The 21,128-nt window shown below is 41.1% G+C and overlaps 1 protein-coding gene across 1 annotated transcript in view; it reads right to left on the reverse strand.

The window, feature by feature from the left end:
- Positions 1-5,150: 5,150 nt before the first annotated feature.
- KCNH8 (potassium voltage-gated channel subfamily H member 8) overlaps positions 5,151-21,128 on the reverse strand; it is a 383,045-nt gene continuing 367,067 nt past the window's right edge. The window contains exon 16 of the mRNA XM_065876325.1: positions 5,151-5,849. Within this exon, the coding sequence (XP_065732397.1) occupies positions 5,151-5,849 (699 nt within the window). The remainder of the gene's footprint in view (positions 5,850-21,128) is intronic.

Raw genomic sequence — 21,128 nt, forward strand, 5'->3', positions numbered from 1 at the left:
GAATCTAAAAAAAGGGTGGATATATGTATATGCATAACTGATACACTTGGCTGTATAGTTGAAACTAACACGGCATTTTAAATCAGCTATACTCTAATAAATTTTTTTTAAAAAGGCTTTAATTACTAAAATTCAGGTAAAGAAATCAGAAGCCACACGGGTTGGGGCTAAGATAGCAGGAGCAGAGAGCATTTTTTTCCCCCTGGTGCCTCCTCAGTGATATTTTTTTAAGGTAAATGTTGACATACACTGTGGAGAAGTCGATTGTCGGAGACATAGTACAAAAGCTAGATTTTGACCTATGCAGAGAGAATGTCCAAGGGGACTCAGTTTCCAGAATTTAGCCTGGGACATGTAGAGGAGGGGAAAGGAGGGAGCGGGAGGGAGGGAGGGAAAGGGGGAGGGAGGGAGGGGGAGAACGGAGGAAGAAGGAGAGCCAGGGAGAAGGCTGGGGGCGAGGTCTGGGGAAGGAAGGGTGGAGGAATTAGTGGGGGAAGGAGACGGGGAGACTGGGGGCGGGCGCGGGGGGCAGGTAGAAGAGAGCCAGGGGAGAGAATTGACATTTGCTTAGCATTCATCAGATGTCAGGCAGTGTGCTTTCACATAAATTACTTCATTAAATCTTTACAAAGTCTCTGCAGGTTAGATGTAGTTGAATCCTCGATTTTCAAATGGAGAAAGTGAGTCTCGGAAGTGTTAAAGAACTTGTCCGAGGTCCCAGAGCGAGGGGAAAAAATGGCTGGACGCAAACCCCCATTTGCCTTCCGCCAAAATGCTTGCTCCTTTCTCAGCATCCTGTTTACTTGTAGCATTTGTCATTGGATAAGATGAAAGCAGTGGGCAAAGGAAGTCTTTGGAACAGCCTTTAACTGAGCCTGTGCATGTGCTGAGGCTCTACTGTCAGTGACGGCGATGATCTGAGGAAGATGACGCTTGGAGAATTATAAATTGTAAAGGCAATGCTCGATAAGGATGCCCTTAGGAAGGGAACTACACACTTCATGAGAAGAAGCAGCCTCCGCAGGAACTATTTGGAACAAGCTAGTTTCACTGTTCTGGATAAAATCAGAATCTTGACAGGAGCAGTCCCATTCCACACTGGGGGCATCCATAGCAACGGTCATTCTCCAACCAAATAGTTGGCTTGCTTCACATCCAAATATGCTTCTCCCTATCCAGCAGAACTGACCCATTTATGAGACTTCAAACGGCATTTTCACTTTTTTCCTTCTAGAAAATCCAAATGAAACTCAGATACCCACAACAAATCAGGAGGTACTGGTGCATGACACATAGTAGGCAATCATTAGAGCTGAAACAGTGAGTGAATGTTCAAAGCTCTCTTGGAGAAAAGGATCAATTACTTTCATGAAAAAATCACCGATGTGTTAGGAACTATATGGAAATAGTACTGCATGCAATCGTCAGCTGTAATTGGTTTGGGTCTAGTTGGTCTAACTCTTCATTATTGAGATGATTACACTGCTTAGGGCCATGTTTCTAGAGTTTGTTCCCTGGAACATCTGTATCAGAATCACTTGGGACCCAGCCCATATCTTAGGCATCAAGGCTTTGAAATCTCTATTTTAATAAAAGCCCCTGGAAATATGTTATTCAAACTAAAATTTTAGAACTACTGATACAAGGGTTAACCCAATGTCTCTGTTATACAATTATAGACCTGGGGCTGTCTTTAATAAAATTTAGGTGCTAGCCCACTTAGGTATAAATTAGCTAGGACTCAGTCTTTTTGGACACGCAGGCTCAGCGGCCATGGCTCATGGGCCCAGCCGCTCCGAGGCATATGGGATCTTCCCGGACCGGGGCACGAACCGCGTCCCCTGCATCGGCAGGCGAACTCTCAACCACTGCGCCACCAGGGAAGCCCAGGACTCAATCTTTTATTACTATAGATTCTAGACCAATATTTCTCAACCTTTAATGCATGTAAGTCACCCAGGGAGTTTACTAAATGGTAGATTCTCAGGCCCCATTCAAAGGGACTGGGTTAAGTTAGATTTTCTGCATTTTAAACAATTATCCTATGTGATTCTGATGCAGGGATTCTGCTAATTTCACACTGAATATAGAGCCCTCTGGAAAACAATATTCTTGTCAAGTAGTTAAGCAACCTCTGAGAGGATAATTTGTTACTGATTTTACCATCTCTTCAGGCAATGAACTCCATCTGTAAGTAGCTTTAATTGCCAGAAACTTCTTCTTACGTTGTATCAATATAAAGTCTTATGTAATCTGTCTATCTGGTTCTCTTAAATAGAACTACACAGAAAAATTTAGTCCCCAATATTATTTTTAAGAAAATATACTTGACCAAGAACTTAAGTGTTTCTCTTCCCTCTAGATCTCTGTTTTGCTTCTTTAGGGGACAGCGGGGAGGTGAGGAAACTGTAGGGATACAAAAATGTATCTCTGAGCAGACTGCAAGGAAGGGCCTCTGCTATTTGTATAGCAACAGTGTATAGAAAATCAAACACCTAGAACTTGGAATTCTCATTTCCTAGAATAATATCACAACACACATAAACAGACAAAGAGAAACCCAAAACATGTCATTCTGAGCTGCTCTGGATATGGGAGAGTCCTGTTTGTCAGCATAATGGTTGACGAGGGGAAAGGTTAATAAGGAAGAAGGTGAGGCTGATTCACATGCGGCAGGTGCCATTTCGGAAGAATCAATGGGGACCCCCAGTTCTCCCAGGTACTTGTTCATTCCTGTCTAGTTGCAGACCTGACCAGGGTGGGCAGCTGGTTCTTAGAGCCACTGAAGTCAGCTCTCAGGAGTAGGTACAAAGAAGGTAACCAGCTGGAAAAATACGGACATGTTTCCAGGCATTTCACCACGACTTTCCCAAATCCTTGGAGCTTGACTACTTTATCCCATATGTATGCTTTAAAAAAAATATTTTATTTTATTCATGGATTTCAAAGGAAATTAATTACTAGTACAGTGTCAAAAGGCAGCAGGAATGGATTTGGACATGAAGGGAGGGGTACCCAGAGTGGTCACGGGGGTATTGGGGCTATTACTGAAAACAGTGGGATTTGGGCAAGTTAAAGAACCTGTGTCCCAATTATTCATTTACAAAATGGGGATAAAATAATAACAAGTGACTTTTAGCATTGTTTGACTACTAGGTAAGGAAACCTAACGTGTGTTAATGCCTAAACACGTGTTGGTACATAGTCAGTACTCAAAAACCAGAATGTCAGTCATCATTATTAGCATCAGTAATGGTAGTGCTAGTTTGCCAGAAAGACAACCATGAACTAACACCAATTAGTTCTATTTGAATGGTACTTAAAATGATGACTTAGGTCAGGATAAGCAAAAAGGGTGACTACAAATAAATACATTAAATCCAGCAGGTTGCCTTTGCCTCTATTTTCCCATTCACTTAGGTAAGGAGAGATTGAATTTTGGACCTGGGGGAAGAGAAGACACGTGTCTTAAGTGATCTGCCTCAGGCACATGCACTGTTGCCATTTTTCTTAGAGAAGGTTTATTTTCTTTCTGCTACTCTAGCCAATTTCAGGATATAAGAGTCACACACCAGAAGTCTTGCTTTGTGTACATGTTTTTAATAATACAGTTTTCAAATTGCTTATGCTTTGTGGTGGGAAATAAGAACAGGGTGACTCCAGAATGTGAATTCAATATGTTTTCTAAGAACATCTGGGATGATGAGCCTGAAATGTTCTTAAACATAAAATAAACCTGAAGTGAAGGCGTTTATATCATTACCACGCCAGCATCTGAATTTGGGTATTGGTTGAGATGTAGAGAGCACTATAGGTTCTAGACTGTCTCTAGCTCCCTAGCTGTGTAATTGCTGGGGCTTTATTAATTTTACCTCTGCAAAATGAGAATGAAAACACCTGCTCTGCATAACTTACAGCAATGTTGAGTGCTTTAAAGAAAAATAATTAAAGTGCTGATCCAAAGCAAGCTGGCATCCCTCTCACAAATCGGAACTCTGAAGTCCCGGCTTCATTTTGGAATTTTCACCGGTCTGTGCAAGCGCTCCTGAAAGAACAGCACAGAGGAAGGATACACCCAAGGTTTTCTTCCTCGTTTTGAGGCCAAAATAGCTCAATGTAGTTGCAATCTCATATTCCCCAGACCAGTTTTGGGTTCCAGAACCACGAAGTAAGATGGCTGGAGGAGAGACATTTACACAGGCACAGAGGGGGCAGCTTCAGTTCAGGTTGTTACCTGAGTCCCCAGAGACCAGGTGGACTCCCCCCCCTCCCCCTACCATGCCAGACACTCAGTCCAGGTTTTTACTTCATTAATGAAATATGACCTCACTTTTCTTTTGTAATCCAGAAGCGTGAGGATACATTTGTTGCAAACTGCATGCAGATAAATGGGGGGCTTCCTTTCGAAACTACATCCTCTGAATAATAATTTTTAATCTACTATACATAACAGTAGTGCATTTCTTGTTAAAACGGCAAGCTTTTTTTTTTTTTTTACCAAAATGAAAACATTCATTTCTTTATAAATAATTTAAATAGTTTAAATACATATTTCATACCAAGGATATAAAAATAGCGTCTTTTTTTTTGATAAATAAAGACATATTCATTTACATGGCAAATAACGTGCAATAGCTGACCACTGGCCACCAGCTCTGTGTGACTGATTGTCTAGGAGATGACATGCAGTGATAAGTGTCCCTTTGCCTTCTGCATTTGAAAAATAGATCAGCAAGAGCTGTGCACTCCCAGGGCCCACAGTCCTATGGATACTGTTCAGGAGTGACACACAGGCACTCAGGAGAAAACTTTGCCGCACTTCACAAAAGCCACCAAGGACAAAATGAATCCACACATTCTCTGTCTGGGACATCTAGCTGCTCAGACCCTCAGGGTCTTTGGACTTTTACCAAAGTCTGTCAAACAGACCAGGAAGTTAATGCCTGTACAGGAAAATGTTCCTATTTTGTTTCTAGGATCCAGGAAGTGTCTGCTACAGTCTGGAGGTGGTTCTGCCTTTCCCCGGACCCTCTCTTCCACAGGTCTCCCAGCCTTGCCCAGTCTTCATGCTGCCAGAGGCAAGAAAGGCAAACCAGGGCTGTCATGCAGTGGTGGAGCTGAAACTGGCGGCTGCCTCACATGCCCTAATATCATACATTTATGGCTTTAGTATCTTTCACTTCTGCTGGGCTTGTGACAACTTCCAGTGGAAAGTTCTCCGAGGGTTCAGTAGTGATGGATGCCCTTCCTTCCTGGTCCCAAGATCCTGGCAGGTTTTCCAGACTGAAGGAACTCATGGCTCCTTGGCCCAAGCTGCCCTCCTCTGATCTGCTTGGGAGAACCAGGTGCAGAGATGTTTCTGAGGAGGAACAGACAGAGGACGAGAGAGTGGCCGAGATGGACTGCAGAGGCATCAGCGTAGTGTCTGACTGTGGAGAGATGCACCTTAAAAACTGCAAACGACCTTCCTGGACGACCTGGTAGCGGGCAGGTGAATAATCAAGGTTCGGAGGATGATACAGTTCACCGCCGGCAGGATTTTGCTCGTAAACGCCAGTTCGCTGGGGGCTGCTCCCCACAGAGGAGGGATCCACACTCCATATGTCAGGGGTGACATTCCTATGACAAAGCTGGGCTTGGGTATAAGCGGCTCCACCTGCTTGCAAGTGTAGACAGGGTTGGTGCGTGCTCCAGGTCATCCTGGTCTGTAAGCTGGAGGGACACACAGAGGTGGTGTGCAGAGAGCAAAACCGAGCGGGCTGCTGGGGGGACACGACGTGTTCTAGAAGCTGCATCACAGTCCTCATGTCTTTACCTAACTGGGACACCTCCTGAGTCAGTGTCGTTACCTGTGTGGACAAAGCAAGGCAAAAGGCAGCAGTCAGAGGAGCACGGCAGTGATTTCAGAGCAGTGAGGAAGGGAAATGAGATTTCTCAGTAAGAAGGTCTGGGAGGCTGCTTCACCTCCAACTCCAGCCAAGCCCAAAGGGTGAATGGGGTGGCTGAGCACCTGATCTAAAGCCATCCTCTCATTCTGCAGGAACCTAGAGAGACACACGTAGTCTGGCCTTCTTTTAAAAAAATTTTACATACATTTTTTAATTGAAGTATTGTTGATTTATAATGCTCCAGGTGGACAGCAGTGATTCAGCCATATATATATATATATATATATTCCTTTTCAGATTCTTTTCCCTTATAGGTTATTACAAAATATTGAATAGAGTTCCCTGTGCTATACAGTAGGTCCTTGTTGATTACCTATTTTATATACAGTAGTGTGTATATGTCAGTCCCAAACTCCTAATTTATCTCCCCTGTTTCCCCTTTGGTAACCACAAATTTGTTTCCTATGACTGTGAGTCTAGTTCTGTTTTGTAAATAGGTTCATTTGTATGATTTTTTAGATTTCACATATAAGTGATATCATATGCTATTTGTCTCAGTCTGACATTCTTAATCAGTGATTTGCGGGTTCCTGGACAAAATTAGAAGTGTGGGTCCATCATCTCTTGCATCTCTGAAATACAGACAGTGTTTTTTGCTTCCCTTCCTCTGAGTTAGCGGGATGCTCCGTGGTGCGCACCCACCATCCAAGACACCTCAAAACAATGTGGAGACGTGAGTATTGTTGTATATAACGCACTCAGCACGCTGCCTGCCCAGGGTAGACACCCAGTAAATGACGGCTCTCACTTCTGCCATTTCTGGTCAAGATCAACACTTATTCAGAGATATACTGGCCTTCAGGGGTAGGGAGGGTGGTAAGAAAGAACTCAGAACAGATTTGCTAGGATTTGTCTATAGAAAAGGGAAAGCTGCAAAATGAGAGTTAGAAACGGAAAGGTCTTCAAGGTGGGTCCATCCACATAAGCACTGTGGGGAACCCTGGAGGGCTGGGGTCCATCAGTGAACCGGAACCCCACGGAATTACAACCCCAACTGTGCAGTGTGTTCTTTTTTTTTTTGTGGTACGCGGGCGCCTCACTGCTGTGGCCTCTCCCATTGCGGAGCACAGGCTCCGGACGTGTAGGCTCAGTGGCCATGGCTCACGGGCCCAGCCGCTCCGTGGCATGTGGGATCTTCCCGGACCGGGGCACGAACCCGTGTCCCCTGCATCGGCAGGCGGACTCTCAACCACTGCGCCACCAGGGAAGCCCTGTACAGTGTGTTCTTTATTCACTTTTCTAGATGAGATATTTAGTTTGTATAAGACTTTCAAGGGAGACATGACCCTCAAACTCGCAAGAACCTCTGAAGAGTCTTCATTATCTGCTTTCCACTTAAACCAATACTATAATTCACCGGAGGATTTATTTTCCTAACAACCACATCACATTTTTTAACCATGGAAGACCACCAGAAAATTGAACTTGACTTATATCCAGCTTTTCTGGATGGTTTCTATTCTTCAAAGTGAGGAAAACCTATATTTCAGAAAGCAGGCCACACATATATTTTCTAGTCTTTTGTTAGATTCATAACACGAACACATAGTGTAACATTTTGCCTTCATTGCTATAAGACTGTATTTTATAAAGGACTTCCCATGCCCTGATTTTACTATCATGAACCACAAACCCCAATATAAGCAGCTGAACCCAGTGGCTAAATACCATCAGAAAAAAAACAAAACAAGACAAAAGGGCAGTTCAGTTTCAATGAAGCCAAAACCAAGATTGCTGTTTGGGGCAGACTTTTTTCAATATTTAAGTATACATTCCTAATTCATCCAGTAACTTCATTCAGTCCACTTCCTATAAGTGCATTCTGAAACTAATTCTCCATGGCAGGCCCATCAGGAGGTAGTGTCATTCAAATCAGGCATTTTTAAAAGACCAGAAGGAGGTTTTTCCATGGTTCAGGCAACCAACTGGTAACACCTGCCTTGAAATTGCCAGGCCAAAACTATTTCTGCCTTGCTGCTAGCATGGAACTCGAGGGACCCTATCGAATACTTGCCCAGGCTTTTCAGCAGATCTAAAATTTTTGGCGAGAAAAAGATATCTCTGAGACTCACATTTAAGAAGTGAAACAGTGAATCTGAGAAAGAGTCTATGTGTTTTGAAATTTTCACTGCAGTTTGTCAATTTCAGAACTTGCCAAAACTCAATTCTAAAGTACACGGGTGACACAAATCATCTCTGGATCTCAGCACAGCAGACATGCACCCAGGGGTTCTATCTTGAGTTGATTAGCCCTTCTATCAAAATTTCAGAAGAGAAAGTTGATACTAAATGAGATGTTTGAAGGATATATTAACCGTCCCCTTCCCGTAGGTTGTCTAAGTTAATGCCTGTATCAAATTCACCAGGGTTCAGCTCCCAGCAAGAATGCCTTCAGTCGGCCTTAGCATTGAATAAAGACAAAATCTTTGAAGCGCAACTTTGCATTTTAGACACAGCAACAATTACGTTATCCAATAAATGAGTAAATTTATAATACAACAAGCTTTTAGGTCCGTTTTCCTTATTGGATCTACAAACAACACTAAGATCAGCAGGGACACACCTGTAAAGTGGGGACACTAAGGCCCAGAGGTTAAATAACATTTTAAGGTCTCTTATTTCATGAATGACAGTTGTTGGTCTGGAATTCGAGCCTTCTAGTTTTGGTGCTCTATTACAGTATATTAGAGAAGACATTGCCTGAGAGTTGAGAGATTTTTGCCAATGTGGTCAGAATTTGTGAAGAGCACGGATGATACAAAAAGAAGCCTCGTGTAAAAGTTGTCTGAAATGGGTTCATTTTTTTTTTAATTTCACAAATAAGCAATGTCGTATGATATTTGACTTTGTCTGACTTACTTCACCTAGTATGATAGTCTCTAGCTCCAACTTATACACAAAACAGAAAGAGACTCACAGACATAGAAAACAAACTTATGTCTACCAAAGGGGAAGGATGGGGGCGGGAGGGATAAATTAGGAGCTTGGGATTAACGTATACACACTACTGTATATAAAATCAACAACAAGGGCCTACTGTATAGCACAGGGAACTATACTCAATATCTTATAATAACCTATAAAGAAAAGAATCTGAAAAAGACTCTCTCTCTCTCTCTCTCTCTCTGTATATATATATATATATATATATATATATATATACACATATATATATACACACATATACATATATATGTATATAAAACTGAATCACTTTGCTGTACACCTGAAACTAATACATTGTATTTAAAAATAAAGTTTATAAAAAAGTTGTCTGAAATGGTAATTCAACATCAAATAAGTAAATAGTATCTCTAAAAAAATAGGAGACAGTAAAATTTCTTCACAGCAAATTATATGAATGGAACAAGACCAAAAATGTTTGTACAGGGAAGTCCCTGGCAGGCCGGTGGTTAAGAATCCGCCTACCAATGCCAGGGACACGGGTTCGAGCCCTGGTCCGGGAAGATCCCACATGCCACGGAGCAACTAAGCCCGTGTGCCACAACTACTGAGCCTGCGCTCTAGAGCACACGAGCCACTAGTACTGAGCCTGTGCGCCTAGAGCCTGTGCTCCACAACAAGAGAAGCCACCGCAAGGAGAAGTCTGCAATGAAGAGTAGCCCCTGCTCGCCGCAACTAGAGAAAACCTGCACACAGCAATGAAGACCCAACGCAGCCATAAGTAAATAAATAAATAAATAAAAGACAATATATGCTTTTAAAAAGAAAAGGGTTTGTAATAAGGGAAAATCTGGAAGTGGGAAATATGTTAATAGACATATTGCTGATGAACTATTTTTTTCTAGCTTTCAAAAGAAACAGATATTTTTCTATGGTTGAACTACCTTTCCAAGGCCACGTTCTTGGCACTGAACTTTTCCTGAGCATTTACCATAACTTTGAGGCCATGAACTTTGAATGGGACTCCAGAGTCTTGACTAGCTCCAGGAATGTAAATAGCATTAACATTTTCAGAAAAAAAAAATTACTATATTAGCTTGAACTAAGCGGAGTAAAGAACCCAAGGAAATAGAGCTTTCTTTAGCTCTAGAGGGTAATGTTCAATTTACATCAGGGAAGATTTCTGTCACTGTGGCACTGGGGACACACCCCTGCCCCTTATTAAAGCTGCATAGGGAATTAATCCTTAGTAGGTAAGGGATCTCTCCCTTTGTAAGGGCAAAGCCAGCTGCCACAGGAGAGATGGCATCTCCTGAGGGTAGAGACTCTGTTCTCACTGAAGGTGATAACATACTGCCACAGAGAGTAAAGCTTCACAGTACTTTTGTTTACTGCTTTCTGCTCACCTTGCTGACAAATTCATTCTAAAACACAAAAGGCTTTATTCTTAATCAAATGTAGAAAGCAGAGAATGCAAAGTCTCTACTTTCTAAGGGGGGTGGGATTCAATGCTTTTTCACAGCACAGTTAAGAAGATGGGCATTTGCTAAAAAAGGTTGTTGGAACTACCTTATGAACAAGGCACTGTCTGTCCACTTAAAGAGATGTCTTCAAAATACAACATAAACCCAGAATGCTGCAGAGATAGGTCAATATAAACAAAAAATCATTTGGATCCAATGAACCAATGTTTTCCCATTTACTTCAACAACTGTTTACACTTTTTAAATGTCTTCTGTCACTCATATTAGAAAACAGAGCAGGTATTATGAAGCCCTTCACAAGTCCCACTTGGTTTTTTTTTAATCATTAATTTAATTTTTTTAAATTGAAGTATGATTTACAATGTCGCATTAGTTTCAGGTGTACAAAAGTGATTCAATTATACAGCTATATATATATATATTTTTTTTCAGATTCTTTTCCCTTATAGGTGATTACAAAACATTGAGTAGAGCTCCCTGTGCTCTACAGTAGGTCCTTGTTGGTTACCTGTTTTATAGTATTGTACATATGTTAATACCAAACTCCTAATGTGTCCCTCCCCTCCCTTTCCCCCCTGGTAATGATAAGTTTGTTTTCTATGTCTGTGGGTCTATTTCTGTTTTGTAAATAAGTTCATTTGCATCATTTTTTTAGATTTGGCATTTAAGTGATAGCATATATTTATCTTTCTCCGTCTGACTTCACTTAGTATGATCATCTCTAGGTCCATCCATGTTGGTGCATATGGCGTTATTTCATTCTTTTTTATGGCTGAGTACTGTTCCATTGTATATATGTACCACACCTTCTTTACCCATTTATCTGTCGATGGACGTTTGGGCTGCTTCCATGTCTTGGCTATTGTGAATAGCACTCCCACTTGGTGTTTTAATGGTCCGTTTCCTGCATTTTCCCCTTTGCATACCATCAGTCTGAATACAGTGGGGGTCACATCACACTGCCCATGTGAAGGCTGTACCTCTGACTGGGGTCTCTTCTCCTCGGCCCCTTTTCTGCCTGGTAAGTTTCTCTCCCTTCAAACATCTAATCCCTCATTTCCTCTGAAGAGCTTTTTCCTGACAGCTCATTGATACTCAAAGAGCAGTTTGAGCATCGATAGGACTGTCTGTCCCAACCAGGCTCGGAGTTCCATGAGGGTAGACGTTATTATTTACCTCAGTGTCTCCTGGACTCTGGGCAATGCCTAGAACACAACATGCACTCAGTAAATCTTGAATGTATAAAAGAATGCAATTCCTGCCATTTTGAAGGGCTTGGTACTCATATTGCTTTCAATTTTTATTTTACGTTATCCCATGATTTTACCATAAACATCATGGGGGAAAGATTCCTACTACAAAATTATGTTGGGAAATCTGTAACTCGTGCTCTTCACCCCAAGTAAATATGTTAAAAGTAGGTATTACGACTGTTAAAGTTTTGCATATAAATTTCCTGAATCAAATCCTTGGGTGTTTCCCAGTTTGAAAGGGCAAGTGGCATTTCCACCACTAAGAATCCCTTTTATTTTAATGTGTCTCCTTCATAGCTGTAGATATAGGTCTCTTCTGGCCAAGACTTCTGCTATTTATCTTGCTGCTCTGTAACTTGTCCCAGCATAAACTTGATTTCCGTGGGTAGTTTTGATTCCCTGGGGAAATTTCCCCTGTTTACTGACTCCCATATCTCATGAGTACATGGTGAGTGCCAAGTGACAAATTCAATTAAGTTAGTCAGAGTTGTTTTATCAGCTGAAATTTGGCAAAGCTTTTTGCATCCCTAGTTGCCACCCTTCATGGCTATTTTATTTATTTATTTTAATTAATTAATTAATTAATTTTGGGCTGCATTGGGACTTCGTTGCTGCATGTGGGCTTTCTCTAGTTGAGGCGAGCGGGGGCTACTCTTAGTTGTGGTGCGCAGGCTTCTCATTGTGGTGGCTTCTCTTGTTGTGGAGCTCAGGCTCTAGGCACACCTGCTTCAGTAGTTGTGGCACGCACGCTCTAGAGCGCAGGCTCAGTAGATGTGGCGCACAAGCTTAGTTGCTCCGCGGCATGTGGAGTCTTCCCAGACCAGGGCTCGAACTCGTATCCCTCTGCGTTGGCAGGTGGATTCTTAACCACTGAGCCACCAGGGAAGTCCCTTCATGGCTATTTTAGATGTGGCCTTCTGACTATTTCTACTTCCAAATATAGTAGATAAAGAAAGCATAACTTAATACACATTATTCTTTTACTTGTGTATTAAGTTACACTTTCTTTACCCGTTTTTTTCCCTCTCCCTTCTCATTCTTCAGTAGATAGGAATCCATCGGTCTGGAATTTAAAACTGTTAGCCAAACCAGTTCACCATTACCATCTGTGTAGGCAATTGTTCACATCCAAGATTTCTCTAGCCCTTCCGAAGTCCCAACTGTTAGGAGGAAGATGTGATGAAAACACCATCTGTGTATCCAAGTAATTCAGTGTTCTAGCCAAAACTTTGGAGCATCTAAAGACTATTCCCTTCTCTGTTCTTCCAACACCATGCATTTAACCGACAAGTCATTAGCTGTTTAGAAGGTTTCCAGGCAGTGGGTTCACTCTTTGGAGCAGCATCTCCCATCATGAATAGAAACACGTGTGTGACAACTGACTTGTCAGCTGTCCATGATAATCCACCCACTGATCTTACCATACCGCTAAGAAGGGAATCGCAAAGTGCCACAATTTTTCTATTTCTGCCGTGTCCAGGTTTCCTCTGAACTTCTGTTTGGTGCAGAAATAAATCACTGTCACCTACATTTCCAGAGTACCTGGGCTTCTCCTTTCAGGTGTAAGTTGTTTCATTCATGTGACAGTACTTCTCATCCTCCTGAGTCATATTTCAACAAGGGCTTTGTTGTGACGATTAAATAATATGATGGATGTTAAAGTTTATTCCCCACAGGATTGGTATTCTGTCAGAATTTCAGGTGTCTGGATTTGATAATGCAACACAGGCATTAAGCTTAGTTGAAACTTGGTGGTAGGGAATACTAACCCAGGAAACACTGAGCCCAAAGAAAATAAAAGCCATTTATCTCTGTAACTCCTCTCTAGCCTCAGCATGGAGAGGTAAACTATTCCTGTTAACACTTTTACATAATTAATATTGGAAGAAACAGTCTCCACGTTTTAGCATTGCCTTGTGTGGATCTTTCCAGTAGCAAACAGTAAGAGTAGTAACCAGAGCTTTTGAAAAAATTTGATGGAGATCCTGTATCCTGTATCCTTAAGTCTAAGGTTTGAGAAATTGCAGTCAGATGGATTAAGAATTTTCTATAAAGGATGAGTGAGTCAAAATACAATGATGTGCAGCTTGGTGTTGGTAAGAATTGAGTAAGGACCAATGTGGGGCAGGGGTGGGTGGGGGTACTGTGGTCTTTATCGTTTTTATAGTAGCTCAAGGCCTTACACACATCCTGCCACCTATAAATGTTTGTTGATAGATGAGTAATTTAATAAATGTTAAGTTTCATGGCTAATTTCTTACTATGAGTTTGTTATTTTCATTTGAACTTGAATAACTTTCTTCAGTCTCCCCTAAATAGCACTGCAAGACACGGAAGTAAGTATCACTATGCATCTAGCAGGTAAGAATGCTTCATATGATCTCGGTGTTTCATGGAAGTCCCCACCACTTCAAAATAGGAGATTTTCAAAACACTGTGTTATTATATGGTTTAAAGAATCCATCTGTGATGTTGGTGACCTGTGGTCCCAATAACACTTGCATGGCCAGCTTTTATATGTGCATTTTGGTACAAGCACAGATTTGCTTTTTTAGTGTGTCTTTGGATTGTGCCTTTTGCAAACAGGAGTGTGAGTTTCATAATGAAGCCCAGAATGTGTTTTTGACAGTATCTTTCATTTCACATAGAAAATAGGTTCCTTTCATCTTCTATTATTCTCATTTTACATTTCTCAATCTTAGCTATTGGTATGGTATGATTCATGGACTCTGGGTATAACCGAAACTTCAGTTGATAGGGAAAAAAATGTGATTTCCATTTCTGTGCATTCAGTGAGCAGATGGGGAATGCATCTGTTGATATAATCTTCTTAGTTTGAGGAGTTCTTGACCTGTCACTCAATTTTTGCCAAATATGTACACATTTTCCTGTCAGACATAATTTTTCTAAATTCAGGGATACTAATTACACCAATCCTCTCCCCCTGCCATGAACACATATACATTTTTACAAACTCTGATTCAGGTAATTAAATGGTCTTTCATTTAATCCTTTGTTATGTTGCATATTTATCATGAGATTCAGACAAGTTAAATCAAATTCCATCAGCAGGCAAAACAAAAAAGACGATCGGCATAATTTTATCCTTGCGTCTTTTGCTTCACAAAGCATTCAAAAACAAGTGACAGTCTTTTTATTTGTCAGTTAAAATAATAACCATACTCGGCACTTGCATAAATTTCAGACAAATGAAGATCTCAGGCCCATTACTGATGAAAGTTATAAATCTTTGCCTACAGCTGGAGAGACTAGAATGTTGGGGGGTGAAGTGGCTTATCTGAGGTCACACAGGAATAGTACCAAGGGCTTTGCTTTTACAGGTGCATCTGTTGCCTCTCAAATTATAATAAGAGAAGAATACAAGTCTAGCATGACCAATACAAAATGACCAATTATGGTCTTGAGAGTAGTTACTCCAGTGCTTTCACTGAATTTCTGCAAGCTCAGGTCATTGGACAGAGCTGTATTACTTTAGCTGTACTATGCTAATCCATTATTTATCAACCCTTTGCTTTCCTCGTCTTCATTCCTGTTTCCTGTGACAAAGTTTGATTAGTGTCTGAACTGCTTTCTGGCTAAGGGATCCTCACCGCTATCATGAACACCAGACAAAAGTCTGTCTCCTTTCAGAATACCAATTGCATAGGGCAGTGCTTGTCAAGATTTAACGTATACAGGACTCATGGTACTCTTGGTTCCTGCTCTCAGAGTCAGATCAATAATTCCTAGTCTTATGGATATAGTTCCTAGTCTTATGGATCTAGTCCCTTTGGTTAACTCTTCATATACTGATCTTTCAGTAAGAGCTTAAAATTGAGTCTAACCCACTTCTTTCAATTCCTTTGGCAAGTTTAGAGTTGGAGTTTTTCATTTGTTTAGATCTTCTTTCAACACTGTTTTGTAGTTTTCTGTATACAAGTCTTGTAGCTCCTTAGTTAACTTTATTCCTAGGTATTCTATTCTATTCTATTTATACTATTGTAAGTGGGGTAGTTTTCTTAACTTCTCTTTCTGATAGTTCATTGTTAGTCCATAGAAATGCAAAGGATTCTGGTATGTTGACTTTGTACCCTGCAACTTTACTGAATTCGTTTATTAGTTCTAACAGATTTTTGGTGGCACATTGAGGGTTTAGGGTCTTTGTTCTTAGCGGCTCCCTGAATTTGAAACTTGGCCGTGTCTCAAAGCAGACGACGTCAGTGAGCACCTAAATGCAGGCGGATTAGAAACGGACACCCAGGCAGCAGCTGGGAAAGTATGCAGTCCAATCCCTTTGAGGGAGAAACTGAGAGATGGACGTTTTTGCTGAGCCTGGGTATATAGCCATGGGGGTGCTTCTGTGCTCTTTAAAAACTGCTTCTTTGTTTACTATAATCCCTTGGGGCTTCTGAACACAAGCCCCATTGGCTTACAGAGCTAGGTGTTTGGGGAGCCCATCCCTCAGGTAGGAACCTTACAAGTTGGGGGCACTAGATGCGTGGTCCAAACCCTTCAGTCTCAGGGAAAAGCTGCAAGTTGGGGGTTCCCTCCTGATTGCCTGATGTTATGTCAGGGATGGGGTTTATGTGTGACACCAAAGTGTGTCTCAGCGGCCCCTACCTGTTTCCCTATGGGCATTTTTTCATTCACCTGCTGGGTAGGAGTCACCCAGCTAGTTTCTGTATTCTCTCAGAGGGAAGTATTCTGTGTGTAGCTGTACCTACGGTGCTTCGTCCATTGGAGGAGGGAAATTCAGGTGCTTTCTGTGCTGCCATCTTGGAGCATTTGTTATCTATTTTATGTGTTTTAATCCATTGTATTTCTTACCTTTACTGAAGCTCAAATTATCCCATCTTTGGCCACTGGGAGACTCTTCATATTGGCTCCTGAGTTCTTTCAACATCATACTAACAGGGTTTGATAGCTTTCTTGCTGTGCTCTGAACACAAAGGTGTTCCAGACTCATCATGTATATTTCATGCCCCAGAATTGGAAACAGCCATTCATACAAGAAACTCTGGTTTCTTTTAGTGGGAAATTGTATTTCAAGACCATACTTGTGGTAACAGTAATATTTACTGTTACTGGGCTAGCCACTGTTTTTATTCCTTTTCTGTTAAAAGAGCTTGAAGAGGTATGCATGTTTATGATAGTACATCAGTTCATATCAGTGTTCCTAATTCCATTTCAGGACTATAGGGTTCTTACTTAACATTTTTCCATATTATATTTGTACCTCCTTTATTCTACACTGTGAATTCTGGTTACTGAGGTACAGAGAATGATTTAATTAGGATATGCCATAATTATAGGCATACGTATTTTACTGCACTCGGCTTTATCATGCTTCACGGATATAGTGTTTTTTGTTGTTTGTTTTGTTTTACAAATTAAAGATTTGTGGCAACCCTGCATTGTCAGATAATGGTTAGCATTTTTTTAGCAATAAAGTATGTTTTAAAATTAAGGCACGTACATTCTTTTTCTTAGACATAATGCTATTGCACACTTAACAGACTACAGTATAGTGCAAACAAAAGTTTTATATAGATTGGGAAATCAAAAAACTTGTGTGGGGCTTCCCTGGTGGCGCAGTGGTTGAGAGTCCGCCTGCCGATGCAGGGGACACGGGTTCGTGCCCCGGTCCGGGAAGATCCCACGTGCCGCGGAGCGGCTGGGCCCGTGAGCCATGGCCGCTGAGCCTGCGCGTCCGGAGCCTGTGCTCCGCAACGGGAGAGGCCACAACAGTGAGAGGCTCGCGTACCGCAAAAAAAAAAAAAAAAAAGAACTAATTTTCATCAATTGTTTCTTCTTTATCTTTTGTTATTGTACATTTCAATGACCCATTTTTAACCACTGCCAATCAATAGCCAAAAAAGCCTGCCAAGAGGTTAGGTTCTTACTGAATTAATGCAGAGACTCTTCCTTTACTTTCAGAGCAGCTGAGCAATGAACGTCGCAGTGAGAAAGACCGACCCAGCGAGGTCTAGAAGAACACTTTCATGGAGCCATGGTACCTAAAGTGTGTGTCAGGGCTCTAGAAAGATTCTTCTTTTAATCACTGACAGACACCTTCCCCCATCAAGTTTCTGGTACTGTAGCTTTAAACAGAAACACGTATTTCCCTAAGAAACCCTTTAATAAATGTTATTTGAACACAACTCTTCATCTCCAAGGCTAAGGAGATTCAGTTTAGAAAGTGAACTTGCAGATCACCAACTGAGGCCAGCACAGGACTGTAGTAATGGTATCTTGTACCAATGATTTGATTTGATTTTAAAAATACATTGAGGGCTTCCCTGGTGGCTCAGTGGTTGATAGTCCGCCTGCCAATGCGGGGGACACAGGTTCGTGCCCCGGTCCGGGAAGATCCCACATGCCACGGAGCGGCTGGGCCCGTGAGCCATGGCCACTGAGCCTGCGCGTCCGGAGCCTGTGCTCCGCAACGGGAGAGGCCACAACAGTGAGAGGCCCGCGTACCGCAAAAAAACAAAAACAAAAACATTGAAAAGGTCAGTAAATTACCAGTGGATTTCCCAAGCCCCTGACTCTCCTTAACACTCTTTATCATTTTATTTGCTTTACTATGCACTCCTTTTTTTGTTTGTTTTAAGATTTGAAAATGCTAACGTGTGCAATAGTCATGCATGGGAAACATATATGGGAAATCAATAAATTCCCCTTGAATAAACATATAGTATATTTTATCAGGCTTTCTTGAAAAACTCTTTCTGAAATTATCCTATACTAAAATTATCTGTCCACTGTTTAATCAAGCCTTAGATTTAAGTATCTATCTGGCCAATTTAAGGACACAAAGGCTCACATCTTGAGGTAGGCTTCTGATATTTCAGAGAGGAAATCTTTTCAACGGAGACCAAGGATGGTCTGCTTGGAAAGCTAACCCTCCTGGGCTGGACTGAGGTCTTGTTTCCAAGTCACTTGCTGCATGTATGATTTTCTCTGGACCTCAGTTTACTTATCTGCAATAGCAACATATCCGTATCAGGATTTCTAAAGTCTCTTCAAACTCAAAACTGAAATCCCATTTCCCTCTTCTATTCAATGTCCTAATGCTTAATGGTTAAAATGGACATAATGCATAATCCAAGCATCTTTTATTCATTCATCAACCATAACTATGTGTCTACCATGTGCCAATCGATAACAAAGGGAAAAGCAGATAAAGATTCTTGTCCTCCTAGAACTGACTTTCCAGTGGGGGGCGGGGTAGAGACAATGAAAATGTAGATAAATAAACCATGTGGTGTAGTAGGGGTTTGATAGGATTTTGAGGGAAAACAAATTTGGAAGTCAATTTGGGGAGAGGGGACTGCTATTTTAAAAAGGCTGGTCAAGGAGGAACTCATTGGGAAGCTGACATTTGAGCATAGACTTGAGAGAGGGAAGAGAGCTGCCCACGCAGATGTCTTGCGAAAGAGGTTTCTGAACAGAGAGAAGGAATACAAGACCTTGAGGTGCTTTTATAAGCTGAAACATTATGGCAGACAATAGCCTCTGTGCTGGAAGTACCATCTGTAGGACACTGGGGTCATTTGTCATTGTCCTTGAGAAACTGGGTTAAGAGGCGGGGCAGAGGCAAAAGAAGTTGATTATGATGATGAAGAGTCTGGATCTCACATCACTTGAGTAAAGTTTCAAGGAAGAGAGAACATTTATAGAAGGAGAAAATATGCTACAGAGTGGGGAGGAAGAGAGAGATTAGCTACCTTCAAAATCTAAAGTATTTCGTTAAAAAAGAGCAGTTAGGTGGCTTTTTCTGTTCTAATCAAGAGCAAAAGAAGTAGGAAAAATGAATAACAGGTTTTACAGAGTTATATCAGCTAAATATAGCGAAGAGGTTTCTAATAGCTAAAGCAATTGAGAAATGAAGTCAGCCACTGTCTGCATGGTTTGCTGTCATTAGGGACATTTGGAGAATTTTTAAAAATAGAGATGCCCAGTGCCAACTCTAGGGGTTCTGAGAGTCAGTCCACGATAGGCTACAGGAAAGGTAATTTTAAAAATATTTATTCATTATTTTACATATTAATTTATTAAACATATTTATAATCATGTAAAAAATATATTCCCAGAGAATTTGAAGGAACAACCAGATCTGGGAAGCATTGCCATAGATTTCTCTAGAGCATGGTGAGATTCTTACTACAGAAAATATTCAGGTAAAATAATTTCTTGCCAGTAACCTCAGAAAGAAAATTCTCACATTGGGTGAAAAGTCAGAGTAGGTGTCCTCTAAGATAGCTCTCAATTCTCAGATTTCATGATTCTACCACATTATGAAACTATAACAGTATGAAGGTAAAGTTGCATAATTATTTGTTTCAGGACAATTCTTTTACCCTTTATTTTATTTTACTTTTTTTTGCGGTATGTGGGCCTCTCACTGTTGTGGCCTCTCCCGTTGCGGAGCACAGGCTCCGGACGCGCAGGCTCAGCGGCCATGGCTCACGGGCCCAGCTGCTCCACGGCATGTGGGATCTTCCCAGACCGGGGTATGAACCCGTGTCCCCTGCATCGGCAGGTGGACTCTCAACCACTGCGCCACCAGGGAAGCCCTGTGTTCATTTCTAATTGTGCACAAGTGAATGGAAAGTGTTCGTCCTCATTTCTCTAGGTGCCTTATTGTTCTCTAGTAAGAAGATTGGAAAAAATCCAAGCCTCCCCAGGTTCATGTTTATTTATTTTCTAGTTCTGAACATTGAGTTACTTGAGATACGGAGCATTCTCTATTGCACTTCAGTAAAGTATGAATACTTTAAAAATAACAAGAATAATTTTGAGGCAACTCACAGAATTTTTTTGGTGATGTAATCCAAGTTTTTAGGAGTCGTGTGCTCTATTTGGGGGAAGGAAGAAATGTGCACATGAAAATAATATAAAACTTTATAAAACCAAATGCTGAATGGCAAGGTTGGAAAGCAGGTGTTGAAGTGCAGAAAAGGGACTTTGGAAATGGGATTCATTGTGGAAGAGTCAAGGAGATTCACAGGAGATTGGAGGTAGAATGGATGTTAAAGGAATTGGAGCCCTTTTGAAAGATCTGTGGTGTTCTCATTTTTAAAAAAGGGAAATTCATGTTAGCAGGGAGAGGATAGGAAAGAAAAAGGCTTCAGCCAACCTTTCCAACTCTAGGATCCTAAAAAAAAGTTCCAACGTCATTCGTAGTTGTTGGATTGGATTAATTATTGAACTTAATTTTCCTAACGATGAAATGAAAAATGGCAGAGCTAAATGTTTTTGAAAGATTGCATCAACTTACAAACTTTTAGGAGGTATGGGGTTGATTACCCTTGTCCGTTTTTAAAAAATAACCAGTAATTCTGAAACTATCAGTTAGTTGGGCAGTTAATAACTAGCTACCATCAACTGGCTAATTTCTAGGAATGAATAATTAATAACCAATGGTTTAATTTCCTTTGAATTTTCCTATACTTGTTTGTATACATAGTAACTCATTTTACTAAATATTTCCATTTGTATCTCTAAAATAGATCCACTTTCCAACCAACTCTGTC

Source organism: Phocoena phocoena, chromosome 4 (genome assembly GCF_963924675.1).
Source record: "Phocoena phocoena chromosome 4, mPhoPho1.1, whole genome shotgun sequence".
Classification (NCBI taxonomy): Eukaryota; Metazoa; Chordata; class Mammalia; order Artiodactyla; family Phocoenidae; genus Phocoena; species Phocoena phocoena.